Below are 13117 nucleotides of genomic sequence, written 5' to 3' on the forward strand. Positions count from 1 at the left end.
CAGGGAAATTACCGTTAATGATGAAGCCGACACAGATAATAGTTTATATGTTAGCCAAAGCCAAAGCCAAAGAACTGTGAATTCCAGATGAGACAGATGGTAATTGACTGTCACAAGTCTGGTTATGGGTGCAAAAAATTACATAACCGCTTAGCGTTGTAAGGGCAATAATAAAAAATGTGAAACGTATGAAATGGTTGCAAACTTGCCAGGAAGAGGACACAAGTGCACACTGTCCCAACGGAGGGTGAGGAAAATGGTGAGAGAGGCCATAAACAAACCATGGATTACAGTTTAAGAATTGCAAGACAATGACTCCAAACATACATCAAAATCCACACAGAAATGATTAAGTGAAAACAACATCCATGTTCTGCAACAGCCAGCCATAAATCCCATCAAAGCCCTGTGGTCTGAACTGAAGAGGGGAGCCCACAAGTACAAACCCAAGGATCCTGTAAAGTTCTGCATGGAGGAATTGTCAAAAATCCCTCCAGATGTGTTCTCCAACCTTATCACACATTTTAGGGAAAGACCTGTCATCATTTGTTGTATGACCTTGATATGCACGGTTTTCGACATCATTTTGGATAAAAGCATCTGTTAAATAATTATAATTCTGGAGCCCACTGTATATATTTTTTTATTCAATTTCTATTTAACCAAGAAGTCCCTTGAAATAAGTGGCTCAACCCACCTTGTTCAAGGTCCATAAAGATACCATTGTTTAACCAATCCGCAAATATCTGCTGATTATACAGGCATATGTTAGAAATTAGAACTACACTCTTAATTTTTTATTTTACACCGAATATTGTATTTAAATGGCTCCAGATTCTGCAAAATGACATCCACGAGTTGAAAGATGTCATTGCTATTAGACAAATTGGAACAAAAAGGTATGTGACTTTTTCATGACAGTGGCTAATCCAACTAACTTTATAATACTTTCTAATACAAATTAGACACGTGGCACAGCAGTCACATATCAACTTGTGAAGAACATCAAGGAGACACCACCAAAAACCACCTGATTTATTTTGTTTTTTTCTCGCGTATTCTCCTTTTCCTCCCAAATGTGGAATTCCTATCATGCTCACCAAGCGTGACAGCGCAGACAAGTTTGTGGTCTCTGCAGAAATGTGAAATGTGAGGAAGACGCTCCGTGTGCAGCTGGAGAGACAGACATTCAGACGCACGATGGACCAGCAGGGGTCACTGGGGCACGATGAGAAGCTGTCAGCTGACTGACCCCTCCCGTCCCTGAGCCTCGAGCACACTATGGGGCTGTCGGCCAGTCAACACCACAGCTCAACCCAGACGCATTTCTCAAGGTCCATAACGATACCAATGCTTCACCAAGCAGCCAATATCTGCTGATTATACAGGCATACAAATGTGAGAAATTAGAACTACACTCTAATTACTAATTCCACACCAAATATTGTCCTTAAATGGCTCCAGATTCGGCAAAATTACAGAATGGTCTTGAACAAAAAGGTATGTGACTTTTTTTATGACAGTGGCAAATACAACTGATTTTGTGCAAACAGCCTAATACCTTTGGCCTCTCAAATAGGTAGAAAAATATGAATATATGAAAATAAAAGATTTTCTAATGACCCATAAAAAGTTGGCCAGTATTCCCAATTAATCATGCTTATGTGATTGATATGCACATACTTTATCACAATTTTAGCAAATGAATGGCTAATACTAGCTTGAATTAACTTGACAGCTTGCTAAACTGAATTGGTGAATAAAGTGGAATGTCTGAATGGTGGTCAAAAATAACCTGTCTAAAGACGAAAGAGATTAAATGAACTAGCCAATAAATGAAGGCACACTTATTGCAGTGAACATTAAAACGGATTTATTTGAATAGAGAGAGTAGGCATGACTAATGTGTAAATCATCAATCTTAGTAAGGGTATGCTCTGAAAAGATTAGGAACCGCAGAACCTGCATTAAAATCCCAAAAGCAGTGGAGTGCTGCATTATGGACACCTCAGGAACTGACTCACTGTCAGGCAGCACCCAAAATATCACATTTATCATTTAAAAAGTTTAAAGTGCCTAAAGTGCATTTCAGCTCAGAATGTATTCATGGATTTTGTAGAAACATTCACATGAATTAATTATTTTATGTACATGATAATATGTAAAACTACTCTAATCAACTGTGCTTAGCTAGCATTGGCAATCCAGCCAGCAAAACTGCTTCAACAGCAATTTCTCGGTTAGCATCCCCAGTGAAATGGGAGAAAATTATGTATAAATGGGATTTCATGAATTTTTGTTAACAACTATTATTACAGCTTAACAACTATTATTACAGCTGGACTACTTTTGTAATGTCCTTAACCACACGCAACACAAGAACTTGATTGAGTGGGACTGCTGGCTGGACCATGCCAGTGCTGACTGTGAGCAGTACATTACATTATTGGCATTTGGCTGAGGCTCTTATCCAGAGCGATGCACAGTTGATTAGACTAAGCAGGAGACAATCCTCAACGGCTGTGCGGCTCTTATTGTGGGTACACCGGGATTAGAACAACCGACCTTGCGTGTCCCAGTCATTTACCTTAACCACTACGCTTCAGGCCGCCCCGCCCGAACCAGTAGCTCCATAGGGTGAGGTGCCATTGCTGGTTGCACCACCCAGGCCATGGGAGGGTTCAGTCAGTTACGAGTCCGCATTTCATGGCTACTTAACAACCTCCGCTGGTCACTCGAGTGCCTGTGGGCTGCATGCTAAAGGCACGTATGAAATCCCACTCCGGTCTATGCAAGCTTAGGTGTAACCTGTGGTGTGAAAAGAAGCAGACTAATGACACCACATGTTTTGGAGGAGAACCGCGTTTGTCTTTGGAGGCGAGGTTAGCACATACACACAGCTGTGGCTGCACAGTTGGTCATTCCAAATTTGGGCGGGAGCCCCACATTGGGTGCCAAATTTATTTTCAAGAAATAACTTGATTGAGATGAAAAAATGGAAGTGATATAGTCATAGGCAAGTTTCTAAAGTGTGACAGCTACAGCACAGCATACAACTAGTAGTAGCAGTAAGACAAAGTAGTTGTAAGGCCATGGGGCCCCATCCATGTCCTAATGCAAGGGCTTAACAAGATAAACCACCTAATAGCCCACCACCCTTGAGGTTTTCTATTAGCAGCATCTAATTGCCATTTATTCAATCTGCTAACTAAACTATTAATGAGCAAACAACCGACAACTGAACAACAAAACACCGGAGGGAATTAGTGCACTCAGGAAGGATCCAAAGAGGTCCGGTAATTATGGGGCTTTCCATCTCCTCACACTACGAGAACTTCTGTCGCTCTCCTCACTGTTAGAGTTCTCCCGCCAACACTAGGCTGCTATACGGGGCGTTATGTCATCCTGGAAGGGTTGGAACGTGGGAAAACCTGGGTGTCACTGACAGCTGGGCTATGTCTGAGGCAGGACGAAAGACACCAGAAGAGGCTGAGGGCAATAGGAGGGGAGAGGGAAAGAGAGAGAGGGCAATCCAGAGAGTAACTGAACACGCAGAGATTAAGAGGGAGAGAGGGAAGAATTATCTCTGCAGAGAGCTATGTATGTGAGAAAGATGGCTGAAGAATTGTGGCACTGCCACTTGGTTTAGTTTGACTCGTTTAGTGACACGAGTCGCATGAAATGTAGACACTCAATACACCGGCTTTTCAGGGCAGCATTAACAACAGCACTACAAAATGAGATCATACATAAAGTGACAGGAACGATCCACATCAGAAGTTGCCAAACTGAAGCCAGAGGGACAGGCATCTCTCAAAGTCCTCATTTTTAGACCTCATAAAGTTCACTGGCAGTGGTTGCGCCACACAAATGTAGGACACCGCTAGCACTGAATGCCCTGCCGTGGCTAACACAATGTGGCCATCGTGAAATGAAGCAAGGCGTGGAGAACCTCCACCTGCAGGAAAGAACCTCATGAAGGAGGCTGGGGAGAGAGTCTGAGAGAGCAAGCAGGGACACAGGAGGAGTGAAGCGGGAAAAGGAAAGAAGGAGAGAAGGAGAGAGGGAGGAAGGGCCCACATGTGGAAGTCATTACTCAGGCTCAAGCTCTGAAACACAACATTTCTCCAAAAGAAAAAAAAAGTCCACCCCCTCTCCTCCACCCAGCTCCCCCCCGTTCTCCCTTCCAGAGGGGCTTCGGTCTCAGGAAATGGTTTCAGTTACAGCACAAATCATGGAAGAAAGCCTCTGGATGGGTCAGTACAGATTGTGAGGGGGGAAAGGAACAGCGAGGTAGAAAGAGTGACACAGAGTGACATTGTCTGAATTGGGAAAGGGATGAGATGAAAAACAGAAAGAGAAAGAAAGAGGGAAGAACAGAAAACAGTCGCATTTGTCCGTAAGTCAAACCGTCCGGCTGTTTAGCTGAGACTGTGAGTGCACTGCAAAGTCTGGGCAGGGTCAGTGTCCGTTAGTCTCAATAGTTTACATGTCCATTACAACTGGACACAACGTGGTCCAATCGCTCTGCAAACTCTGTGTGCCCCCCTCTCTCTCAGTTTCTTTCTTCAACTTTTTTCTTTTTTTCTTTCCATTCCAGAGGGGCCCACTTCCTGCCTGAGTTTTGAGAGAAAAAAAAAAAAGATGAAATGACTGCCTGGCGTTAAGTCTGCAACATCTGGTACCGCTTTAGTGCCCAGAGAGAGAGGGAGAGGAAGAGGGAGAGTGGGAGAGCAAGAAATGGAAAGGGGAGAGAGAAGCCAGAGCAGAGGGAAGATGGGGGAAGACGGAGAAAAAAGCAGAGGACAGGACCCATGAAAGAGGTATGTTCTGACAGAGAGGAATAGATGGGGAGAAAAGAGATAGAGAAAGGCGAAAGACAGAGGGAGAGAGGAACTACAGATCACTCCACGTTCTTTTCCCAAGGGTCGCGTCAACCCATATATGGCCACCTGGTCCCTCCCTCTCTCCGTCTCTTGCACTTTTTTTAATATCCCTTCCCTAAATGCACTGCCAGATTCCCCAGTTGTCTGAGCGAATGTGCCACGTCAAGGCTGGATATTCCGCCGGCCGCAGCCCTGGGACGGACAGCCAGAGGAGCGGACTGGGAGCGGACCGCACGCGGGACAGGGTGAGGACACGGGGACACGGAGGGGGACGCCTAACGGGGGTGTCTCTCCCTCTCCGTTTCTGAGACGGGGACGGGAGCGACGCTGGCTCTTTCTCCCCCTCGCCGAAACTTTGGAATGACAGAGAAGAGGGAAGAGAAAGCCTCCTGCTCCGTCATCCCAGTGTTCAGACTACCTGTTCAGGATGATACTGGTGTACAGTAGTCTGCACATTGGTTAGACTGTGCAAGGAAAGACCTCATCCGCATTGACACAAACGGGAGACCAGATGAACCCAACTCTCTCCGCTGGTTAGTTCTCAGCACATTTTTCCGCCTGTCTCCAGCGCTCGCTCTCTCTTTCTCTCTCTCTCTTCCTCCCAGTCTTCCTCCGTGTCTTTTGAGCTCTAACATTTGTGTTTGCTGTATGTGACAAGCGACAGGCTGTAAGGCCTGATGTCCACTGTACCACTGAGGAGAAGAGGTGACTGTGAGGGACAGTAAATGAGAGCACATGCGAAGTATAGACCGTGCAGACCCTTTACACAAAGGCAATCAAACCTTTTCGGAAACTACGAGCTCAGTATATTTTTTACGGGTGAAATCCCATTCCTAACTTTCCGCCCAGCCAGAGATTCTGTGCATTAGCACTCTGTTGAGGAAACTGCTGAAGTAAATTCCTTTGCTTTTTTGTGGTTTGCAATTATTTGCATTCGAATGCTGAAAAAATTAAATGTTAAGCAGGTAGTTTCTTTATAAATGATACATAAATAATAAATGTGTACCTACTCAGCATCAATTTACATCTGTTGAGATCTAAACAATTAACTGAAACTAAGAAGCCAGCCAGGCCTTGGTAAAAGGCTGTGTTCTCATTTTGTGCATACATACAAATGTGTTGCACTGTGAAAAGAGTGCAGCTGTGAATGATTATGTGAATTACATTTACATGTTAGTGTGTGTATGCGTGCAATCTGTTTCATCACACTTTGCATGAGTCCAAATTATGCATGACTCATAGCACGGATGCCATTTTGTATTTCATGCAGATGCAGTTTTATGTGCAGGTCAACAGTACATACATAATTCATCGTAATGAGAGTTAGACCACACTAATGTGTGAACGTAAGCTGTGTGCAAGTGTAATGACTTTGAAGAGAGAACGAGGAGAGGGGTCCTAGAGCCTGGCTAGGTGATCGGTTGTAGGGTGAAGGGAATGGGGGTTGGGGGATGGGGATGGGGGACAAGGAGCGGGGGCGGGGGGGGGGGGGGGGACATGTGTGGAAATATCCATGAGATGTGGGATTTCTCTTCACAGGCTCTTGGAAGCTGGTGTTTGGACAAAGCCTTACGATTTTCCAGCCAGGAATGTGTGCAGTCCCAGGGAGACTGCCAATGGCTCAGAGAGAGAGAGAGAGAGAAAGAGAGAGAGAGGGAGAGAGAGAGAAAGCAAGAGAGAGAGAGAGGGAGAGAGAGAGAGAGAGAGAGAAAGGGGGGTGGATGGAGGTGGGGGTAGAAACGAGGAGGCGGAGGAAAGAGAAGTTGTAGGAGTTGGGAGAAAGACAGTTGAGAGACCGTTGGAAGGAGGGTTTGGTTTGGCAGGTTTCTGAGATGCTAAAAGACGCCTACAGAAGCACACAATGACACCGCTCAGTGCAAACACATCGTACGCTGAGTATCATTTGAAAGTAGTTGTACCATTAAACTGTGATAATGGCAGCAATAATCACGTCTACCAATTGCACAAAACTCCACAAAGAACAAATAGCTAAATTAGTAATGGATCCGCAGACCGAATGCTAGTGCACCAATAGTCTCGCAGGGAATCTACCGTGCTAATTGGTAAGCCAGTAAGAATGCAATGAATTTGGTCGAAAACTGAGACCCGATTAAGGACAACGCTAAATCAGGATCAGCAGACATTCTTTTAGGCTGTGCTTCAGATTGCAAGTGCTGAATCAGATGATGTATGCTGGGAGATGGTACACATGAAACAATGCACTGTAGCTCCATTTGTCCATGTCATTTGTACCTTATGTAACCGAGTGGGTGACTGCATGCAATATGGGCAATGAATCACACAAGCAGGGAGATGCGTGTCTGCGTAGGCTACTTTTTGAGTTAGTGTGTGCGTGTGCGTATACGTGGTGTGTGAGTGTATGTGTGTGTGTGTGCTAGTTTGGCTTGGGCAAGTTCCAGCTGTGTCAGAGTGAGCCCATCCAAATGCCTGTACTCTCAATGGAGGGGAAGGGGGGCGGCCGGGGGCTAGAGGGTGGAGAGCGATGGAGAGAAAGAGAGGGGGAATAGGAATAGCAGTTGATATATGAGACTCCCAGAGTTAGAAAGGGAGGAGGGGGTACAAATTTGAAGACCCCCAGGTGCTAAGCAGTGGCCTCTTCAGTAGGCTAAGCAGGCTTACTGGTCCTCTTGATTATGAAAAGAGCATGTGCCCCCTAAATGAGACCCCGCACAGCAGAAGAGAGGTTATACATCTCTGAAGTGCTACGATTACTTGTGAGCACGTCAAGTGGCTTTTGAAACGTTTCAGTAGCACCTCCGCATTCATATCCGAACTCAAAAGAACATTTCTGTGGGGTGAAAACAAGCAGCTTCATTAGAACACACTTGACCCTCACCGTGACTGGTCAGTCTCTCACCCGTCCTCCCTTACCCAGCCTCATTAAAGAGAGAGAGAGAGAGAGAGAGAGAAGGGGGTACTAACTGACACAGCTGACACTTCTGAGACAGGCCGAGATGACTGAGTGAGCCTGTGAGAGTCTACTGGTGCGCTGGAATCCCCGCGGTAATAAACGTCCCATTCAGCCGGCGTGATGTACAGCGCCTCACGCAGGAATGCAGCCTGGGCCCATGTGTGTGAGAGCGTGAACACCAGCACGCAGAGAACGGCAAAGACCTCAAGCGCACGTGTCCTGTGTGTGTATGTGCTCTCAATGTTCGCGCACGCGACAGCGTGGTTTAACGCGCGTCGGAGCGGCCTCCGAGCGCGAGGCCCCGCCCTGCTGACGTGTGACCGCGCCACTCTGCGTCGCTACGGGCCACGGGAGTTGTCGTGTGTCTGCCTGTCTACACTTGCTGTGCAGAACTTCCTGCACCTGTACAGCAGGCACAGACAGGCAGACAGACGGCAGCCCGCCAGGCGAACGGGAGCAGTGCCACCCTTCGACCGAAGACCAGCAACCACGGCCTCCACCGGGCCGCTCCGCCACCGGCCACCGGCGCACTGTGTGGCGCATTTTACACAGATGTTGGAACATCCTGTCCTCCAGCTGGACTGGCAGCGCTGAGAGCGCTGAGTTTTGCCCCGCCGCGTAACGCTCTCCATGTACAGTCACCCCCGTCTCTCTCCCCTGCTCGAGCTCTGGCTCCTCACGTTAGCCTGGCCCTGAGAGCTGCAGACATTTACACCATTTACGCCCCCGGCTCACTATTTACTCAATAAAATTCCATGTTGCTCAGAAGAGTGGTGAGCAGTGGTTTTTTTTTTTCTCCGCAGAAGGAATGCGTAGTTGTGCTCACAGTGGAGGGGGTGGTTAGAGTGGACTGCATCGCAACGAATAAATGCGCCACTCTGAACGCCCTTCCAAATCCAATCCCTTCCAAAAATGCGGCAGACGATGGCAAAATCAACATCATTTACATATAAAAACCAAAGCAAATTATGAATTCAAAGATTTCCTTCCACTTTTTTTGCAGGGTAAAAGCAGATGTAACATAATAACTAAGGGACACCACAAACAGAGAAGACACAGTCATGGTAAGATTGTAATGGTTGTAAATGGACAGAATGCAGGACCCTAACCCTAATCCTCACCTCATCATCTCTGAACCAGGACAGACTCTCCGCAGTCAGCACAAACCAATAGTCCTTGGCCCCTCCCTTCATGATGCCAATGTTGTTGATGGTCAACCAGCCCTTGCGTATAACCTGTGAGGAGGTTCAAAGGTCAGGGGTCAGAGTTGGGGGGTGGGGGTTTGGGGGATAACACAGGGGTCAAGGCTTCTGGAGGTTGGTCCGGCAGATTCTATGTTACTGTAAACATAATTGGGTGTTTATGTGAAGGTTTGAAGACTTGTGCTGCCAAGACAAAAAACAAAGATCATCATAAAGCACATAACCTGAAATACACAAAATAATTCTAAAATAATAATGACAATAACTGTTAGTAAGTGGATTATTCTTCTTAAATTCACTTCTGATGAAAATTGATTCATAATCAGGATGTTTCCACTCCATGTCCACTCTTCACCCAAACAGGAGCAGAAACATAATCATAAAATGTACTAAATCATGAAATTATTCTGAACATCCCAATTCCCTTGACTTCATACCAGTGCTCAACACTTGCACACATACACACTCCCTGTTGGGAGAAATCGGGAAATAGAGAGGGAAGGAGAGAGTAATGGTGGAGTGGGGAGATGGAGCTGTCAGTGAGGAAATGCAGGAAGAGGGGAAAGGGGACAGTGGAAGGAAACGAGGGAACAATGACTAAAAAAGACCCGCGGGCGGGGGATGAGAGAAAAGACAGGGGGAGGAGAGGGACGGGAGGAAGCGGAGGGCTGGTGGACACGGGGACAGGGTAGAGGTGACCCAAACATCCTGCTTCACACAAACACAGAGCAGATCCTCGCACACTGATGACTCACTGCCCACTGAGCAGGGCTGCAGCAGACTACCGCACCGCCCGCCAACTCATGACTGAAACAGCCATGCCACTGGGAGCCCTGGTACAGACTCACTCTCCCACACACAGCCTGAAGATGGCCTTCACCCAGGCATGGTCAGGACCCTGGTACAGACTCACTCTCCCTCACACAGCCTGAAGTTGGGCTTCACACAGGTATGGTGCCAACTACATGCAAGACTGTGCTCTACCAACCTCTGGATAATATTATAATATTACACAGTAAGAACAGTGGAAATCAGCTTCCAGGTATACAGAAGATACAGGCACTGGGGAAGGTCTTGGGTTGAACATTGAGCTGAACGTTCCCCCTCCTGTGAGTTGCTCAGGACCTGTGCTCTCCAGATTGATTAGTCAGTGAACATACAGCTGGGGTTGTGTCCGGTCTGGGTTCATAGTATGAGTGCCATTTTGTCCCTGCCTCACCACACCCAAACAGACAGGCCGCCCCCTTATTCACACTCTCATCTGTCGGCCTGATCTGGCGACCCAGGCCTGCTAAAGCTATCTGACCTCAGGTCAGTGCGCAGGCTGACTACCTCGCCAAAGGGCTGCAGCCCCACAGACCAGCACAAGCACAGCTGTGGTGGGGTGGGGGTTAGGGTGAGGTTAGTAGGAGCCGAAGAGACTCAGAGTAGAGATGTAGGGGCTTGGTGATATCAGTGACATCAGAGTGCGCATCTGGATTAAAACTGATACAGCCACCCAAATGCCATATGAATCAGCTTTTGTTCATTTCTGCTATCATAATTTCTGCTCAGCGAATCAAACTCCAAACAAAGGCGTTAAACAGAGATTTGGTTTCACATAGTAATTGCCCATGAAGTACAAAACGTTTTTGAGAGAGAGAGGGAGAGACTGAAATTATATGTTTTGAGAAGACTTTACCAGTTTAGTTCTGGTTCTTCTCATTATTTAACATGTGCATATATTTGATTATGTTTGCTCACATAAAGCAATAATCACAAAAAGCCCACTCCATGTGGGTATTTACGCATGTGGGTCATTCAGGTGGTTAAGTACGGCAGCCAGAATCCATTGCGGCTCACGTGTTGTGTGCAGCACAGTGTAGTGGGGACAGAAGTAATGTGAAGGTGGTGACAGTGTTAGTGTCCCAGCCAGCCCCCACACACAGGGAGTTATAATGGATAGCAGCAGTAAGGCTTACAGAAACTGGGCTCGTACAATTTGGCTGGAGGGTGGAGGTGCTGCGCCCTGAAACATCAGTAGAGAAGGGAGAGAATAAAATAGGGCATTAAGACAAGGCACACGGGCGGATCCTCTGGCCCAACCATGAGGACGCACATGCGTCACCATCCAGCTACACCTCCACTGGGCCCATTGCAGCTGTGTGAGGTGTCTGAGATTGTGGTTAAACAAGACTATCCTGTAAATAAAATCACCACCTTTGGGTACAGCGAGTGATAAGACTTTTGTGTGCCAGATTTGTACAAAAAGCATCACAGTTGTCCATGCAAGCTATTGCATTTCACGCTTATTAAAACCAAAAAATATCATGTAATTAGACTGGAAGAGACAAAACAATTTGTTTCAACACCCATTTCACCATACACAGTAATCCAGCCACATTTACTGAGCAATGATGCATCATCAATATTGTAGTGGACATGCTGTAGCAAATACATCACAGCAGGGGTGAGCAAAATTGCCTTTAAATATTAATATTACAATAAAGTTTTCAGCCAGCTACAATATGCTGTGATATAAATGTTTTTAATACAATATTTTCTGGGAGGCACACATTTTGTAACATCTAATTCAGGAGACTGGGGAATAGACAAAACAAATGGGGGTTCATTGTTAGTGGTCTCAATAGTTTTGTTGAAACCTTCAAATCAAGCATATGCACCAGCCTAGTTATTATGATACAAAACAAAAAAAGTGATTTTTTAAAATATTTAACAGTATTAAACTATATTTAATACTGGAAAACCCAAAAGTTTACAAAAATGTGTAATAATAACTCGACAGGCACCTTAATAATAACTTGCTAAAACCATATTAAAAAATGGAGAACTTTGCAAAAATTTTTAAAGGTTAGTGCACAAAAATAAAAACATTTATTTAAAAAGTAAATACAAATATGAACCAATGCACTGACTTATTGCACAGCTTATGTTTGGCATTATTTTATGGGCTACACACATCCATACAGCCCCATGGCGACGGATTCTTTTGTACTTTACTATTTAAACAATAGACCTAATAATTCACATAGGAGTTCTACAGTGCAGAAATCAATACCCTGTAAAAATGAACATGATAATTATTGCCATATCCTCCAGCCCTATATCACAGCAAACCATATCAGCCAACTTTGCCCCCAGCTCTCCACCAACCCTGAACCCCAAACCAAGATTACTTACCAGACCCCCCTAGCAGGACAGGCAGTGTGGCAGGGCTGCTCACAGAAGTGCAATAAGGGACAAGCGGAGGCAGGGGTGCAGGGGACAGTTTAACAGAGATGCATGGGGGCACATTCCAGGTGAGGGGCATGTTAAACACACAAACAAGCAGAGCAAGGTTTTAACAAAAAAAAAAAAACACAGGGAGACAAAACAAAGAAAGAAACAGACAAAACAAACACAACACAAAAAGGGCTGCTGTTAATGAATTTTAACAGAAACAAAACGAACAAACTGAAATAAAAACACACAAGATAATTACAAAATCGAGCATGTGCATCCACCAAATATAGAAAGCATAAGCAAAAAATGAAATCAAAGCAGACGGACACGAACAGCCGAGCTTCTGACCACATCCCACCACGACCCCCAGCGGCTTCTCAGACTCGGTAGGGACTCGTTCAGAGAGTTACTCACCTGGTTTCCTGCAGAGCTCTTCTTCGTCATCTGACTGCTTCTCTGTTGAGCACTGTGGGAGATAGAAAGGCTTTGCAAACTCAACTTACAGGTGTGCAGAAAATGCATTTTGACTGATATTTTCACTTCAATGCCGACTGAAAACAATGCAAACCTTAAGTGATGCTTATGGTGGGCGGCGTACACAACATCACATGAATAAGTAGCTACGGAACACGTATGGTTTTAATACTCACTTTGCGAAACCAATAAAGTCTTCATGGTTTGTATTGATGTAGGAGAGCTGGACATCAATTACCAACAAAACCTGCAAAGACAGAAACCGACAGATACAGTAGGAGAGCCACTCTCTGTCTGTATTTTGCTTGAGCATGTGCATACTGAGTGCAGGCATACTAAATAGGGATGTCATTTCACCTTTAAGGACTGTCTAACACTTGATAATTTACGGTTATAGGGTC

The 13117-nt window shown here is 45.7% G+C and overlaps 1 protein-coding gene across 5 annotated transcripts in view; it reads right to left on the bottom strand.

Moving 5' to 3' along the window:
• The window catches only part of dnm3a (dynamin 3a), a 42015-nt gene that overhangs the window by 11081 nt on the left and 17817 nt on the right, over positions 1-13117 (bottom strand). For 2 of the 5 annotated variants that reach the window (XM_061240332.1, XM_061240330.1), the window contains exons 13-16: positions 12893-12963; positions 12657-12708; positions 10999-11028; positions 8940-9053 (exon numbers count right to left, since the gene is read on the bottom strand). In XM_061240332.1, the coding sequence (XP_061096316.1) occupies positions 8940-9053; positions 10999-11028; positions 12657-12708; positions 12893-12963 (267 nt within the window). Of the gene's footprint in view, positions 1-1847; positions 2809-8939; positions 9054-10998; positions 11029-12656; positions 12709-12892; positions 12964-13117 lie in introns of those variants that run through there. The other 3 variants (XM_061240333.1, XM_061240334.1, XM_061240331.1) reach the window with 3 other exon arrangements.

This window comes from Conger conger, chromosome 4 (assembly GCF_963514075.1).
Source record: "Conger conger chromosome 4, fConCon1.1, whole genome shotgun sequence".
Classification (NCBI taxonomy): Eukaryota; Metazoa; Chordata; class Actinopteri; order Anguilliformes; family Congridae; genus Conger; species Conger conger.